Here is a 19051-nt window from a genome sequence, read left to right on the forward strand (position 1 = left end):
GTCTGGAGTGCAGAGGGGTTGTTTACATATTTTCAATGAACCATTTTGAAGTAGTATTGGCCAAGGCCTACTTGTACACTAAATATAAGTGTCAGATCTGATCAGGAGAAGTTTCTTAACAACTTATGTTGTGTGAATGAATGGATGCACATGCTTAAACCAGAAAAAGGTTTAAAAGGAAAACAAGCTTTTTTTGAAGTTTTTGAATACTTCGAAAAGGCTCATTTTATATAAAAAACAGCATTATTAGGTTGCATAATTCTTTGGCTATGAATTATCATGTAATAGGCCTATGTTTAATTGCTGTTAGAGCACTCACTAGGATTATGTTATTTCCAGTTATATAATTATTGGAAAGAAACTGCCCCTAACGCGGTTTGAACTGTGAGCTACATTTGTCTCCAGCCTGAGACTTTTCAGTCACTTTTCCCATAAGTGGTTGAAACAGTTGGACTGGCTGAACTAGCTGGTTGGGTTGCGACAGATTGGGTTCAAGGCTAGATTGCAGGATATTCGGCACATGCAGTTTGAAGAGGCAAGCCGTACACGTACCTGGCCAAACCTAAATACTCTAGTTGAACTTAAATTTCTCCTTCACAAGTCCCTCCTTTTACCCATATGCTGCTCCCTTCTCCACAATATTTTGTAATTTTGGTGCCTCCAATGAAGCATCTTGATCTCTATAGCTTTTACCTTTGGACTGATCAATGGTACCATATCTAGTAGGAAATGTTTTGATTTGAACTACAGAGACCCTTCAATGTCTAAACTTGACACTCTACCACTTGAATTAAAAAGAGAAATTTCCAAAAACTGAGGCTAGTGATGTGTCGAGAATTTAGTTTCACTACTTGAATGAATAGTTGGATATTCTTTTAATTGATGTTACAAGACTCTTGTTTTGTTTTGTATCTTACTATTGACTGCGCCTTTGATAAAGCATGAAGAATGTGGTTAGCTAGTTCTGTATATTTACATGTATACTATTAGCGTGATTATTGATTAAGTAAAAAGAGGTTCTGATTTATGATGATAATGTAAGTATTTATATACCGGTGACATATCATATTTGGATCCACCATCAGAAAATGACCCCCCCCCCCCCCCCCTATAATATTTTGATCCCCCTTAAGAGAAGTTATATTAACAATGCATATATGTATATAAACTATGTATATTTAAGGTGATAGTGAAAATACGATGATAGGTGTTATGTTAGCTGTGAAGTTGTTAATTACACCTGGCCAACCAGTCAATTCCATAAGAGGATTAAGGGTAGAGGTGTTCAAACCTGAGTGAGCACCCATGTGCACATGGCAGGTATACCCAGTGATCAATTAAAGTTACCTGTGGATAAATTCCATTACAGATTGATTGAGGTCATCATTTTACATAAAAGCTGTGTTTAATATACATTTTCCACTTTAAAATTAATACATTCAATTTAAAAATACTATTTTCTTATTGTACGTCTCTTTCTGTTATAATTATTGACCATAAAATCTCTCTTTCATCAAAATATATCCTTTTAGGTCAACTGTTAATTTTCCCTTTGCACGTATATATGCAGAAGTCTACATGCATACATGTATATAACAATTCTCCATTGAATCCATAAACTTATTTTCCATGAAGTATATTTGGGACAGGTTATATATAGAGTAATTATGTATGCAGTCATCATTTAAGCCCCTGTCAATCACTACCTGTACAGGGTAATCTGGAGCTTGACCTCGTCAGCCTTGGCTCCACAGGTGTTATGTAATCACACCTGTACAGGTAACCCAGGTATCAGTGACCAAGTCCCAGACACAGTTACCTATCATATCTCATTTTATTTATAAAGCTATAAAGTTTAAAATAAAATTCACAAGGGGGATCAAAATACTAAAGGGGGGGATCCTTTTCTTACGGGGGGAAAAGCAATCCCAAGGTCCTTTTCTGTTGAGGAAAAAGTGATCCTGATCCTTTTCTGATGGGGGATACAAATATGATATGACAGGTGTCCCGTTAGTTAATTATTTGTCTTAATTACTGCACGAAATGTTTCAACAACAAATATTGGCCTGTGAATTTCAGCTATAGCCTGTTTTATCTTTCAGAAGGTACCAGTACAGAAGAAAAGACGAAGCTGAGATAAGAAAAATCATCATGTCCCAGACCACATTTCTGGAGTCTGTGGTCAGCTGGAATGAAGAACAATGCCAGCAGAATTTGGAAGAGGCCCTGCCCAAACTTGTTGTATCCTTTTGCAATTACCAATCGATCATCTGATTGCTCCTTTTCTTTCAGATATCATAAATTTATATGTCCCTCACCAGGAAATAGGGACGACAGGTTTTCATTTTGTCTGTCCTCTTTCCAGCCTTTATCTTGTCTGGGCTCTATTCTCCACTATATGTCACTTGAACTTAATACTTGGGTCATTGGTTCACTTTGCGGAGGCAGTGTGTTGGGTATCATTGACATTTGGTCTTCATCAAAGGAACGCTTTTCTGGGCTCTATATTGTAAACTACTAGTCACTGTAAGTTTATTTTGTGAGATGGTGTGTCCTGTACAAAACTACATTTTGACCTTCAACATATATGAAATATATTTGTCATTTGGACTTCTTACTTTGGCCACGGATTCACTGGCATTGGAGATGTTAAAGCATACTTGCCTAACAAACAAAAATTTATTTCAATTCATACCAACAAATGTAGTTATATGATGAAATATGATGGAATACATGGTGTCACCAAATTTAGTAATACAGTTTATCATCAATTACATAAAAGTCAGTTAAAACTTAATATCTAATAATATGTCTTTTGAAATACATTCTTTGTTGTTTTGAAATTGATCTTGATATGCACACTGAAGACTTATTTTCATGAAGTTTTGGCAGTGCGTCCAGAAACTTTGTGGCATGGCACCCACTCACACCTAGGCATTATAACTGTGAAAACTTCAAGTGACAAAGGATATAAAACCAGTTTTAACACTTGGACTGATCTACCCAACTAAAATACAAACAAATCAGACTTCGGTGGATCTAGCTGGACATAAAGAGAGTAAATCTATTCTTTGAGATTTGGGAGGAATGAACCCATGATTCTTGTCCTGTTTCTGAAGTTTGTGCCTTTGAATTTCACAATCTTGTATCCCATGTTTTGTTAAGTTGATGAAAACACAGTAAGGTAACTGTAGCTTGTTATAGTCAGGTTGGTTCAATTACAAGATGTTGATGGCCTTAATCACACAAATAGACCTATTGTCATGATGCACAGGGAATACAGGAACAAGTTGGTAAGTAGAAGATACAAACAATTAATGTATTAATATTTTCACTATAATTTACTCGCCTATTAAGAGGATTATCAATCATTGATCTGTTGGTAATTTGATATCAAAATCCAAGCCAGACTTCAGCAGATTTTGTAAATAAATTTGTAAATCAAACTTTTCTTTTATGTTGGATGATGTTTCTAGGCTCGTTTGAGTCACATTTTTTGGACATCAGCAGATGGAACAAATGGATTACAGGGAATACAAACACACACCTGGTATATTAACAGTATCATGAATAGTAACTGATACAGGATTGAACTCGAAATCACCGTTTGTAACATTAAGGAATAATTTACGTTCCTGGTGACTTTGAGAATTCCCCTCCAAACACCCTGTAGCAATATATATAAGTTTCAGCACGGAGGTCTACTGTCACAGCTTTACTTTTATAAGTTATCCTGGATATTTGTAAGTTAATCATGAATCTGATTTCATTTCAGGAATATTAAAAATCATTTGTCAATCCTTCCTTCCCTGTGTTGATGTTCTGGAAGCAGAGTGGCGGGTTTATAGCCAGATAGTATCAAAGGTACAGATTCTTTCACCATTTCAGCAGGGAATATGCCATTAGGGAAACAGAAAAAAAGTCCTATCACACACCTTTTTTTTTCTGTACAAATTATCAGTATCTATGATCTACATCATAATTTAGCCCAAGCTGTTTTGCATGAGTCAAATGTATTTATTTTTCAACAACTTTCTGAAATTAATTTCAACTGAAAAATGAAGGAGTAGAATATGAAGTTGACAAAATCTTTATATTTATTCATTAAATATGGAAAATGAAGGACAGCGACTGGTATGAAGATGTAGTTGACAACAATGTAACCATCTGAAGATGATTCCAAATGAAATGATAATGACACCTGTTAACAAAATGTATGACAGCGTAAAGTTGTGAAAATAATTAGAATACTCTAAAATAATAAATGAAACATTGAGGAATTTAAAGGAATGACAGAAAAAGGTGTATACTGTAAAAGTATTTATTTTTTGGGGGCTTTATTTTTGCGGAACTGCAAAGTGTTTCAGTAGCAATCTTCTATCAGGATGCAGTGAATTTCATATATTTTCTGTTAACTCATCACATCTGCAAATTTCACATCAGAATAACTTTACACATACTACCAACTGTTTTTGAAAATTTTATTGACCACTGAAATATATCTCAATTTGCCAACCACTAAGGCTATAATATGATCACAGCAATGTCTTCATGAAGTACTTGGTAGCCTATGGTTGTGCTTTTTCTGGACAAATGATGGATGGATCATTCTAAAATTTCATAAGTAGATATGCAGTAGTCTGTATTTATATATTTTTTGTTTTGGGACTGATCGGGTAAAAAAGATGGCTAGCAGGTGACCATCTTGAATTTTGATGATTGAAGATTGTTGTTGATGTTTCCTGAGAAGTACTGGATAGATCTTTCTCATATTTCATAGGTAGGTTGTTCACTTGTGCTCTTTCATTTTGAGACTGATCAGAAAAACAAATGGCGGACAGATGGCCATCTTTGATATTGAGAATGGTAGTTTGGTATGGCTGTTTCTTGAAGTACTTGAGGATCTTTCACAAATTTCATTTAAACACTCTTCTTGGTCCCTAATTTTGCCTTTTTGATTTTGGGATGGATCAGGAAAACAAAATGGCTGACAGGCGACTGTCTGGGATTTAGATATTGAAGTTTGTTAGCACTATTTCTTGAGAATAACGTGGATCTTTCTAATCTAGGATTTTGACTATAAAGGTTTGGTATCACTTTTTCTTGAAAAGAACTAGATGGAGCTTTCTCAAATTCAGTGTGTATGTTCCCCTTGGTATCTAGTTATTCCTTTTAGATTTTAAGAAAAAAGAAACATATTGGCTGACAGGTGGCCATCTTGGATTTTGCAGTTAATGATTATAATTGTTATATCTTAAGAAGAATTCTCAAATTTCATTAAGTAGAGCAAAAACAGAGGAAAGAAGTGGAAAATCTAACTTTTTAAGTACAAATAAAGATCAAATGATGGTGGGTGCTAGGATCTCTTGTATTTAAATGTTTGGCATTTATACCTGATGGTATTCAAGAAATAAATCAATATGAAAATTACTTCAGTATATCTGAAGGTCATGAAAAATCTTTTCATCTAAACCTGATGCTGTTTCTCTGACTGATGGTTTGATTTTGCATGAGAAAATCTAAATTCATTTTTTGCACATCATTGTCAGAAGTGATGTCAATGAAATTAATTATTTTTACCTTTAAGAGTAATATTGTCTTAATTCCATTTAGCTCACCTGTCTGAAAGGTGATTGATACAGGCCCATTGGACCCTTTGTTGTTGGCTTATATTTTCTCAATAATCAAGAGAAATGATGATTAATGTCCGAGTCTCTATCATAAACTTAACTTAATTACAAAGTGTAGATGATTGCTGTTTTCATACAGTAGTGTTTGCATCTCTTATAATTCAAGCATATATTAATTAGAGTTGTCTCCCCTATCCCAGAATGATTTTTTTTTTTGGATTGCTATAATTAATACTGCTCTCTGTAATAATGCTAAGCCCCATTTATACTCCCACTGTCATGAAAATGCCATAAGGTATTTTGATGGGGAAAGACAGGAGTATTTGTTTAAAATTTAATGAAAATATGATTATTTTGACCAGTTAGTAGCATGTGTCCTCTGCAACTTGTGTAACTACTCTGTCTTAACATTGGGATGTTAAAGTAAGTTTCTGGTATTACAAGTTCATTCTAAGCTATGCAAAAATTTTCCCTTGTTCTTGGTACAGAAATATATACATTATTTATCCAATACATGATATTATTCATATGAGAAATAAATCTTCTTCTTTCACTTTTGTTTTCCTAGAATTTTATATCATTTTCACTTTCAGTTTCGAACTACTTTCAGAAAAACTTATCTCATATTCAAAGAAGTATTTTTTCCAATTTTAACATGAAACTAGGAATATACATAATCAGTAGCTAACTGCAAATTAAATAAAACATTTTATGAATTTGAAAATAGAATTGTGTATTCCACAATAAAATAATTGTGAGATTGATAATTTGTTAATATGTTTTTTGTGAATTTGTCTCAGATGATAAGTAAAATAGATGTTTTTGACATTATAGGCATCCCTTATAGTAGACAAGGTAGATATCTGTGTTATCAATTCCATGATCTACCCTTTATCTTATGCTTCTTTTAGTGTGATTATTTTACAACAACTCTCCTTTTATTTACAAATTGAACAGAATATGTTTTGGAGTTATAGTGATATGTGTAGATACATTCAGATTTTTCAAACCAAGAGAAAATGAAAAATAGACACTTGAGTTCTTAGAAAGACCGTTGTACCTGTTGCCTTAGTTTTGGACTGTTCCTCCACCAGTAACACTGATAACATCTTTGTGAAAAACTAACATGTTAGTGAGTTATGTTTGAATGAGCACTGTCCCCTGCCTATGAAGCCTATGTCTCATGCTGAGGTAATGAAAAAATGGTTGGTGTTATTGTGAGTCATGATGTCACTTAAAGTCATAAACACACAACATACACTGGCCATTTTCTAGTTATGGCAAATATCATAAGATCTTTGTACTCAAATGGATTATGGAGGTGTTGTGGTTTTAAATTTTTTTTTTTTTTTTTTAAAGTGTTTAAGCCTATGTGTATTTTATTTCTTTTCCAGATATGTGATACATTTGATAATATCTTAGAGACAGTACAGAATCTTTTGGGTCAGAACAAGCAGGACCTTGACAGTGTCCAGGAGGACATTCTCACTTATCTACAGGTATACTACTTCTGATCCTCATTTCCCTGCATGCTCTCCAGCGTACATGACCAGGATCTTATTTCATATTAGTCACTGTTCATTTGAAATGATTTTAGATAACCTTTGTAGGAATCTTGATCTGGTCTGGATTCTGTTTATGATTCATTTAAAAAAAAAAAACAGGTCAAGATACAAAACTTGATCAATGTATTGAATAACTTTGGTAATTTCATAATGTCATATGTGTCATGATTATCCAAGAGGATTTCCTGATGTCAGAGGTCTAGAACTAATAGAATCATTTACTTTGAAATAGCCATGAAAGTGATGTGAAAATTCTGTAAGCAGTTAAAACTAATGAAATTGGTCTTGTTTCATATTTTTTCATTAGACATGCCCAGCATGTTTTTAATCAAAGTTTATTCGCATTAAATAGAAAACTTTTTTTTTTTTTTTTTTTTTTTAAATATGTAATTCCCTATTGTAACTGATCAACACATTTCATCTTTGTATAAAATGTGACATAGAAAGGTCAAATTATCTATGTTCCTTCGGAATCAAAATCAAACTTAATCAGACAGCTTTCTAACCTAGTTGAGACAACATTTCAGATGTATAGGTTTTTTACTGTCTTTGATTTGTCCCTGGTGTTTTTAGTTCAAAGACTTCTGAAGAAAGGCTTTGATTTGTTTTGTCAAATTTCCACAAAGCATTCTGGTATTAAAATACTATCAGCTTGAATCATGAATGAAATATATTAGTGTATTCTTAAGGGTGAGTGAAATGTGTGATATTCAGAAGGAAACAGTTAGATTTAAGAAACAAGTGTAGGGAATAGACTAATCAGGCTTTTACAACAACACAGTCATTTTTATTGAATTCTCATTGTATTTGTTTTCTTCTGTAGTCTTGTAAGAGTTTGTATTGGAATTAAAATAAAAAAGTACATAGGGAAATGAGCACTTGATCTGCTTTTTCTTCATCTGCATCTGTGTGTGAAACTGTGTATTTCAACATAGATAATAGAAAGTACATGTCTGATCGATGAGTAGTAGAAGTGACAACATACATAGTGTACCAGTTTGCATAACTTTTGAAAAAAAGCTTAACATGTCTTATGGTGCTTTTGAACTCTTTTTTACATGGATTGATGTATAATATTCCAGTTGCTACTAGAGATTGTGGACTGCTGTGAAACATGTGTAAGGTTTTCCCAGAGTTCCCAGGTAGCTCTGTGTTGGAGTCATGTGCACTCACTTCCTGTTGGAACTCTCCACATTCTGAAGGGTACATACAGTCACTGTAAGGTAGGATTTCTTAATTCTTTTTAATGTTTTCAAAGTAAGTTAAGAATATAATGGAACCTGAACAATCAATCAGCCTTATTACTGTACAGTAGAATGCATTTGCCTTAGAATCCAAAAATCCATCGACAAATAGATAAAGATATTCAATCAAAATACAAACTTTTTTTGATTCTGTATAAGACTTTTGAACAAATTGTCAGATGTATTCATATATTGAACATGGGTAATTTCAATTATTTTCCTACATTCTTCGGTAGAAATTAAGAGCTGAATTTTAAATGTCATCTAAAAATTCACACAGCAAATTTCTGACGACACGGGAACAGGGTTGAAGTAGTTATGGACAACATTATGAAATTCTATTTCATCCCAGTATTTTCTGAAAATCTTCAGGGATAAATGTATAAATGATAGAGAATTTGTAATGGTTTCCAGTTGAATATCATATAATTCAAAGACAGTTTGCGGGGGATATCTCTTTTTTTCAGGATTGTTATTTACATTTTTAAAATGTTTTTAAAATTTTTGAAAATCAATATGACAGAAGATTTGTATTTTTCTCTTGTGCTTCACACACATTAAAATTATAGATATATTCTGTTACTTGAGTGATGTATATGATGAGTAGATGGGAAACTGATAAATTTTCCTTTTAATGTTGTTTAAAAGAGTTCAGGAAAAATTAGTGCATTTTTTGACATCAGATAGTTTGACATTATGCTTGACAACAAGATGACATCATTTTCAAATTAACTGATTCATGCTGTTATCTGGTAAGAATTGCTTACAAAAAATTTGATATATCAGATTAAATAAAACCAGAAATTTGCTTGAAAACCAACTTATTCAACCTTTGCTTCATTTACATCTGAAGAGAAAGTCGCTACATTTTTAATGCATTGACTAGAAAGCACTGCTCTTGGTCAAAAGTATATAGTATATCATCAGTGGAAAAGTTTTATCATTTCAGCAGTGTTAATGAAATTGTTAAATTCCTATATTTCATTGAGAAAAAAATATGAGAAAGTTGATCATTTAGTTGTGGTACACATAGTTAAATGTGAAGCAGAATGTTGTATAAGAGACTGAAAAGGGATACACTTGCTATGAAATTTTGTATTGAACAAATAAGAACAGAGAGAATTCCTATGAATTTTTTATTGATGTAAACTTAAAAAGAGAAAAACAATCAACGTGTCTCTTCACACCTGGCCAAGATGTAAACATGATTGATGAAGGTTTGATCTCTAATTGATCACCTTATCATAGACCAGATGTAAAGAGTGATAATGATACCCAACAGTACTGTTAATTAGCATAGCAATAGATCTTATACTAGCCAGTTAATATTGATTTCAAGGATTTCTAGTACAGTAAAACCTGCAGTATTGCCAACTCACCTGATTTTGTCAGGTCAACCTGATGTTTGCCATAGGATTCACCTGCTCAAATTGTGAAAAATGTGAAAAAAAATCACATATCTCTTGAATTTGTGCAGTATTCTAAAAGATTTGAATAACTTTTTAGATCTGGTTTGGTCAAAACAATGTTCAAACATAATATTGGAACATCATCTCAGTATAAACAGATGGGATAACTATATGTTGGAATTGATTATAAGGTCGCTTTCCTTGATGACCCTTTTAATTTTGAAGGGCTACGACCAGATATCAGAGTACAAGAGGTTGGCAATACTGTAAACATCACTATAGAATAGACATCACAACCAATAACAAAAACTAGGTAGTTTTCTTTATTATCCCTCATTGAAGGGACAAAATCTCCTCCAGTTGATGAAATTTAAAACTTCTTCACATGGTTTTAAAGCATTCTCCAAAATATTACATTTTGGTGGGTACACTGTACTCACAGTTTCAAAATATTAGGATTAACACTGTTTATGTGTGATTTTTTATTGGCTACACCGTCACCTTTATCGAACAATGATTAGTGTACGAGATGGTAATGAATCAACAAAACTGTAATCCTATGTACACTAGCTGGAAAATAGTATAATGAAACGGTGATAACACAGTACAAACAAGTCATATTGGTAATTTTCTGGATGTACATCAAAAGGTTTTGGCCACAATTTATCATTATTGGGGCCAAAATCATGGCCAAAAAACCCTTTAAGTGGTAACAATGTACTATTCCATGAGAGTTGATTGGGCTACACTTTGTGTTTGAAATCTGGTCATAGATGTTCAAGAGTTTAAGGGCCCTTTTGTCTCTCTGTGGAACTGGCCACTACAGCATATCAAATGACTTCTTGTAAGAACTTTTACTTTACATATCCTCTCCAACCTGAAAAATATCTTGACAATTATATCACTGATGTGGAAAAAAATGACTGATGACTGGAATGTTCGATGTGGACCTGATCTCTGGTCTTTGATTTAGTAAAGTAACACTGGTATCAGTGTCTTACATTGTTCTTGAGTTAATCACCTTGTGCATACCCAGGGTCATTTTGAGGCACGGTCGTCTTATAGTAGCTGGTGACTATCACACTGATTAACACATGAGGGGCCTGTTACATGCCATTTTATGTAATAAGGGTAAAGTGTCTTGCTCAACAACTCAACCACGTCATTACAGACCTGTCAGTTTCACATCTCCCTGAGAAACACAAGCAGTCATGACTAGGGAGTGTCAAAACACACATTTCAGGTCTTTACCAAAGGCTATGTAGACCAACACATTAACCAACTAAACTAACAGAGCCCACCTTTTGTATGTGAATAGCTATTCCACACTGTCAATACACAATACTGATAAATGATAGCCAATATACATATAAACAAAAAAATGTCACCATGGTAACAGAATGAGCTACACAGAAAGCATGATGGAAACAAAAAAATTCATTTGAAACTATAAAATTTACTTGTGACTGACTCAGACAGTACTGTATGTATCAAGTAATAAGCCCATGCCTGGAACTAAGCTGATCTTTTTTGTCAATATACTATTTCATAGCCCTATAATAAGCCCATTCCAGTTTTATCGTTGTCCTGTAATAAGCCCACACCTGACTGTTTTTCTTTGTCCTGTAATAGGCCCACATCCCTAGGTTTATCTTTGTCTTGTAATAGGCCCACATCCCCAGGTTTATCTTTGTCTTGTAATAGGCCCATATCCCCAGGTTTATCTTTGTCTGTAATAGGCCCACATCCCCAGGTTTATCTTTGTCTTGTAATAGGCCCACACCCGCAGTTTTATTTTTGTCCTGTAATAAGCTCAAACCCCAAGTTTTATCTTTGTCCTGTAATAAGCACACACCCCAATTTTTATCTTTGCTCTGTAATAAGCCCACACCTCACTGTTTTTCTTTGTCCTGTAATAAGCAGACACCCCAAGTTTTATCTTTGCCCTGTAATAAGACCACACCTCACTGTTTTTCTTTGTCCTGTAATAAGACCACACCTCATTGTTTTTCTTTGTCCTGTAATAAGCAGACACCTCACTGTTTTTCTTTGTCCTGTAATAAGCACACACCCCAATTTTTATCTTTGCTCTGTAATAAGCCCACACCTCACTGTTTTTCTTTGTCCTGTAATAAGCAGACACCCCAAGTTTTATCTTTGCCCTGTAATAAGACCACACCTCACTGTTTTTCTTTGTCCTGTAATAAGCCCACACCTCATTGTTTTTCTTTGTCCTGTAATAAGCCCACACCTCACTGTTTTTCTTTGTCCTGTAATAAGACCACACCTCATTGTTTTTCTTTGTCCTGTAATAAGCCCACACCTCACTGTTTTTCTTTGTCCTGTAATAAGACCACACCTCATTGTTTTTCTTTGTCCTGTAATAAGCAGACACCCCAAGTTTTATCTTTGTCCTGTAATAAGCCCACACCTCACTGTTTTTCTTTGTCCTGTAATAAGCAGACACCCCAATTTTTATATTTGTCCTGTAATAAGACCACACCTCATTGTTTTTCTTTGTCCTGTAATAAGCAGACACCCCAAGTTTTATCTTTGCCCTGTAATAAGACCACACCTCACTGTTTTTCTTTGTCCTGTAATAAGCAGACACCCCAATTTTTATATTTGTCCTGTAATAAGACCACACCTCATTGTTTTTCTTTGTCCTGTAATAAGCAGACACCCCAAGTTTTATATTTGTCCTGTAATAAGACCACACCTCACTGTTTTTCTTTGTCCTGTAATAAGCAGACACCCCAATTTTTATATTTGTCCTGTAATAAGACCACACCTCATTGTTTTTCTTTGTCCTGTAATAAGCAGACACCCCAAGTTTTATATTTGTCCTGTAATAAGACCACACCTCACTGTTTTTCTTTGTCCTGTAATAAGCAGACACCCCAATTTTTATATTTGTCCTGTAATAAGACCACACCTCATTGTTTTTCTTTGTCCTGTAATAAGCAGACACCCCAATTTTTATATTTGTCCTGTAATAAGACCACACCTCACTGTTTTTCTTTGTCCTGTAATAAGACCACACCTCACTGTTTTTCTTTGCCCCGTAATAAGACCACACCTCACTGTTTTTCTTTGTCCTGTAATAAGCAGACACCCCAAGTTTTATATTTGTCCTGTAATAAGACCACACCTCACTGTTTTTCTTTGTCCTGTAATAAGACCACACCTCACTGTTTTTCTTTGCCCCGTAATAAGCACACACCTCATTGTTTTTCTTTGTCCTGTAATAAATAAGCCCACACCGGAATAATATCTTAACCCCCTGGGCTTATTGTCAGGTAGACTAAGTAACTGATAACTTAGGCTTAAAAGAAAAAAATCACTTGTAATTAAAGAAATAATATTTCCTGCTCTTTACAACCCTAATATCTGAAAAACATAGACTGAAATATAAAAAAAAATTATGACAGACTCAAGCAATTACTGATGTTAATTCAGCCAATTTCAAGAAACAGATATATGTATCTCCACTTACGATAGCTAAAATGTTTGTGATGGAAGGACGGACTGTTATAAAATTATGTTTTGTTTATATACAAGATTAATACCTGAAATATGGCAAGTAAACTTTAACTTAAATATCATCTTCATCATAACTTCTTATGACTCTTCTTAACTGAACAAAATTGATGATTAATTTAAACAAAGCTTATTTTACACTGCATAAAGGTCATGAATACTGATGGTTATAGGTTTGTGAAACTTGTCAAACATCCACCACTTCATCTAAAAATAGTGTTGAATAAAAAATGATACAAGACTAACAAACATGATATATTCTATACAATAAAGATGAAGGTTTGCTATGTTTCACTATTATCCTGTTATACAGGGGTGTAAACATTTTGTTCAATGCACTAGCCCAGGGCTAATGGCCTGCTAAATTCCACTAGCCCAAAACAATTTTCTGTTAGCCCCAAATATTTGCACCACTTTATGAAATATTAAAGAAATATGTTGATGTTTTAAAATTCATTAACAAATGAATTAATTTAAAAGAAAACAAATCTGAAAGGAATCTGTTGTCTACAAAATTCAGATTCATTACTCATTCCCTGAAATTGAAAGGGAAATAAATCAGAAAAAATTCAGGATTCTGGATTTTTCTCAGGCAAGTTTGTACAGATTTCATCTCCAGTGAAGTTATTCCAGTTCATGAATTAAGAAATACTTATGCTATGATCATAATTCACTAGTGACAGCTGAGAAAAAAACCCTAAAGAATGTCACTGACCCTGGGCTAGTGGGTCTGTAATTTCCACTAGCCAAAGTTTAAAAATGTCACTAACCCTGGGCTAGTGGGTCTGTAATTTCCACTAGCCAAAGTTTAAAAATGTCACTAACCCTGGGCTAGTGGGTCTGTAATTTCCACTAGCCAAAGTTTAAAAATGTCACTAACCCTGGGCTAGTGGGTCTGTAATTTCCACTAGCCAAAGTTTAAAAATGTCACTAACCCTGGGCTAGTGGGTCTGTAATTTCCACTAGCCAAAGTTTAAAAATGTCACAAACCCTGGGCTAGCCAAAGTTTTAAAATTTGGTAGCCACGGTCATCTGGCTAGTGGATTTTCATACCCTTGCTGTATTAGACTGTCGTTATTTTCATTTGTACCGGCACATATGCCTGCAATCGTGGACCAACATCAGGGTTACAGAAGATAGGAGGACTGGCCTTTTGATCATCAGCTTTCTTTGGCAGGTACATGCCTGTCTCTAAGTCAAACTCAATAACATGACCTGTTTCTTTTGCCATTATTTTCCATGAGTTATTTCCTATTAACTCAAAGACAAATCTTGTGTCAAGGCTGTTGTCATCATATCCATGTTTGTATTCCTGTTACATAGAAAGCATATCTGCATTAGTGGTTATCATAGCTGTATGTTATTCTGTAACATAGAATGTTTTCCTGTGTTATAACAAAATATCAACATGGTTATTAACATAGCTGTATGTTATTCTGTTACATAGATAGTTTTCCTGTGTAATAACAACAAAATATCAACATTGTCATAAACATGACTATGTTATTCTGTTACATAGAAAGTTTTCCTGTGTTATAACAAAATATCAACATGGTTATTAACATAGCTGTATGTTATTCTGTTACATAGATAGTTTTCCTGTGTAATAACAACAAAATATCAATATTGTCATAAACATGACTATGTTATTCTGTTACATAGAAAGTTTTCCTGTGTTATAACAAAATATCAACATTGTCATAAACATGGCTATGTTATTCTGTTACATAGAAAGTTTTCCTGTGTTATAACAAAATATCAACATTGTCATAAACATGACTGTATGTTATTCTGTTACATAGAAAGTTTTCCTGTGTTATAACAAAATATCAACATTGTCATAAGCATGGCTATGTTATTCTGTTACATAGAAAGTTTTCCTGTGTTATAACAAAATATCAACATTGTTATTAACATGACTATATTATTCTGTTACATAGAAAGTTTTCCTGTGTTATGACAAAATATCAACATTGTCATAAGCATGGCTATGTTATTCTGTTACATAGAAAGTTTTCCTGTGTTATAACAAAATATCAACATTGTTATTAACATGACTATATTATTCTGTTACATAGAAAGTTTTCCTGTTTTATGACAAAATATCAACATTGTCATAAACATGGCTATGTTATTCTGTTACATAGAAAGTTTTCCTGTGTTATAACAAAATATCAACATTGTCATAAACATGGCTATGTTATTCTGTTACATAGAATGTTTTCCTGTGTTATAACAAAATATCAACATTGTCATAAACATGGCTATGTTATTCTGTTACATAGAAAGTTTTCCTGTGTTATAACAAAATATCAACATTGTCATAAACATGGCTATGTTATTCTGTTACATAGAAAGTTTTCCTGTGTTATAACAAAATATCAACATTGTTATTAACATGACTATATTATTCTGTTACATAGAAAGTTTTCCTGTTTTATGACAAAATATCAACATTGTCATAAACATGACTGTATGTTATTCTGTTACATAGAAAGTTTTCCTGTGTTATAACAAAATATCAACATTGTCATAAACATGGCTATGTTATTCTGTTACATAGAAAGTTTTCCTGTGTTATAACAAAATATCAACATTGTCATAAACATGACTATGTTATTCTGTTACATAGAAAGTTTTCCTGTGTTATAACAAAATATCAACATTGTCATAAACATGGCTATGTTATTCTGTAACATAGAAAGTTTTCCTGTGTTATAACAAAATATCAACATTGTTATTAACATGACTATATTATTCTGTTACATAGAAAGTTTTCCTGTTTTATGACAAAATATCAACATTGTCATAAACATGACTGTATGTTATTCTGTTACATAGAAAGTTTTCCTGTGTTATAACAACAAAATATCAGCATTGTCATAAACATGACTCTGTTATTCTGTAACATAGAATGTTTTCCTGTTTTATAACAAAATATCAACATTTTTATTAACATGGCTGTATGTTATTCTGTTACATAGAAAGTTTTCCTGTGTTATAACAACAAAATATCAGCATGCTATGTCTTAATTCTTTCATTTAATTTTTTTTTCTTTTTATTTATCCAATAATAAAATGTCATTTACTGTGTTTTTGTAATGTGTTGAATGTTGGATTTAACGAGGCATCTCCATCTATACATTATTTTGGCTGATGAGTCCCACATGTAAGAACAAATCCTCGAAAGATGAAATGGCTAGATGATACAGATGATTTTTTTATTTACAATCAGCATATATACCATAGGTATACAATGTGCTGTGCATAACATTCATTTTGAAAAGAAAAGTGAATTTCGCTTCTGTGTCTAGGACATTCTGCTACATGGTAACTACACTTTACAATTACGTACCCTTTTTCTATACCAGATAGTCAGCGACATGTCATAACTCTATGCTCTGTACAGTATAGGAATGATATGACTATAGACGCATTGTCTATACATAAACTGTTTCTTACCCTTGTTTTGAGGTTTATGCCATCCATGTAGAGGACCTTGTTCTGGTTTTGATCAGTAATGCCTATGATTTGATAGTAGTTGTCGCTGAAATCGTGGATCACCTTGAAAAAAGCTGAAAAAGAATGGATTTTTGTAATGAAGGGCAAACAATTCAATAGAAAACAAATATTTACTGTTGTCTTGGAAAACCATTGATATTGAAAAATATTGATGGTAAAGTAGATGATCATTCCCATTTGTCTAGAAACCATTCATATTGTCCTGGTAAAGTTCACTGTAGGCTAGATACATAGGATTTTAGTCACTTCCATGCGACCTGCAGTGATACTTACTGTCCTGGTAAAGTTCACTGTAGGCTAGATACATAGAATTTTAGTCACTTCCATGTGCCTTGCTATGATACTTACCGTTCTGGCAATTTCACTGCTTCAAAGACTTGTTGAATGGACAATAGTCACATTGCTGTCATACATACTGTTCTTCAGGCAAATTTCACAGTTACATTGTAAAACTAACAGGTGTCATGTTACTATAATGCAAACTGCCCTGGCCAAATTAACTATTGACTAAACTTCTGCAAATGATAGTAGTCAAATGTTGTTATGATACTTACTGTCCTTATCACAAACTTCACCATTGACACACACTTGGCCATCATGTTGGATCTTTAGCAATCCATTTCGTCGTTCTGCATAGGCGTAACGAAACCGTAAAACTTGACTTTCATAGTGGTTATCTGACACAGATGGCTTGGCGGCATAATTTAACAGCTCCCAAGTATCAACAGGTACCTGCTATAAAATATCCAACAGAAAGTTCCTATAATGATTGTCCTTAAAGATGACCTGTTATTTTAACTTACAATATACACTACTATATGTTTTTCCAATTATGAAGTTCCTGGGGCTGTGTAACAATTAGTGTTGTTCCGATTAATCGAGTTAATCGAGTATCACTTGTTTGAGATGTTTGATCAATTAATCGAGTAAGAAATCTGTAATCGATCATCGTGATGTATGAAAATAGATTATTTCAACATTGAAATTATTTTCAACATTAATAAAACTATTTTAAAAATAATGACATTTGTTTATATTAAAAAGTATTCTGTGCAATAAACGATTAACAAGCACACAAAATGATGGTGTAGGTACAACAGTTTTAGTTATTACGTGAATTGCTGTTAAAACATAACACAAAATACGTATTTAGACTTGAATAATATCCAAAAACAGACAATTAAGAATTAATCGATTTTAATCAATCATCGATCGGTTACACAAAGTTGATGATCGATCAGGAAATCTCAACCGCTTCCCAACACTAGTAATAATTGTTATCTTTGGAAAAAAATTAATTTTGACCAGTTTGAAGATGCTTGCTGATGTCTTGTAATACCTATTAATTGCTTAATATTTGTATTAGACTGTAGGTCTTCTATTCTTCATTTAGTGTTGTTTATTTTGGGCCTGAACTTTACCATTTGAAGTACAAGATTTATCATTTATTTATGAATCGTTGATTATTTAAAATACCAGTTTTAACATTTTAAGTATAAATTTAACAATGATGTACTTCATTTACAATTAAAAGTGTTATTTTTTTTATGCTCATCTGACCTGAAAGGCCATGTGATTTTAAGGCATGCCATGGCATCTGTCATCTGTCCAGCAACTTTTCCTACAAATCACTAATTGTCGTGAATGACTGAACAGATTTCAGGGATGGGTGGAAGGGGAGGGGGTGGGGGTAAATAGGGGAAATAGAACTAATTATTTAAAATCATAATTATCCTGTAGCAATGATGGGATTTTGCTAAAATTCAGTCCATTGCGTCCTTGAGTGAAGAGGAATCAGATTTGTATAAATGTTGGGTCTTTGCTCTATAGGGTGAGTGGGGCAGGGCCCAATATGTGAGATAAAACAAACACATGAAAATCTTTATCAAGCTCACCTGGCTCAAAAAGCATTTTATTTTTGTGGTTTGTAGCCACGGAAGCAACAAGTGTGTCAACACAATGAACTTTTTTACGCAGCATTGGTTTACCATATTTACTTTTTCAAGCATTACCTTTACCGTTTCTATTGTTTCATTACTCACTGTAACATCTAAAATGTGTAGGTTCTCAGGATCTAACTTGTGCTGGAGTATGAAATCTGCCGGGAAGTCAATCTCACAATCCATGAAATCTGCCGGGTT

General features: G+C 33.4%; 2 protein-coding genes across 2 annotated transcripts in view; one reads left to right on the plus strand and one right to left on the minus strand.

The window, feature by feature from the left end:
- Window positions 1-2151: 2151 nt before the first annotated feature.
- The window catches only part of LOC132557535 (FIGNL1-interacting regulator of recombination and mitosis-like), a 52404-nt gene continuing 35504 nt past the window's right edge, over window positions 2152-19051 (plus strand). The window contains exons 1-5 of the mRNA XM_060222030.1: window positions 2152-2241; window positions 3254-3293; window positions 3776-3864; window positions 7025-7129; window positions 8278-8418. Of these exons, the coding sequence (XP_060078013.1) occupies window positions 2152-2241; window positions 3254-3293; window positions 3776-3864; window positions 7025-7129; window positions 8278-8418 (465 nt within the window). The remainder of the gene's footprint in view (window positions 2242-3253; window positions 3294-3775; window positions 3865-7024; window positions 7130-8277; window positions 8419-19051) is intronic.
- On the minus strand, window positions 14436-19036 carry LOC132557537 (uncharacterized). The gene is made up of 4 exons (XM_060222032.1): window positions 18953-19036; window positions 17465-17645; window positions 16851-16963; window positions 14436-14700 (listed from the first exon to the last, which is right to left on the minus strand). The coding sequence occupies exons 1-4, from the start codon at window positions 19034-19036 to the stop codon at window positions 14452-14454; spliced, it is 627 nt and encodes a 208-aa protein (XP_060078015.1). The 3' UTR covers window positions 14436-14451.

The sequence above is a fragment of the Ylistrum balloti genome, unplaced genomic scaffold (genome assembly GCF_031769215.1).
Source record: "Ylistrum balloti isolate Yb309-2 unplaced genomic scaffold, AGI_CSIRO_Ybal_v1 Utg370686, whole genome shotgun sequence".
NCBI lineage: Eukaryota > Metazoa > Mollusca > Bivalvia > Pectinida > Pectinidae > Ylistrum > Ylistrum balloti.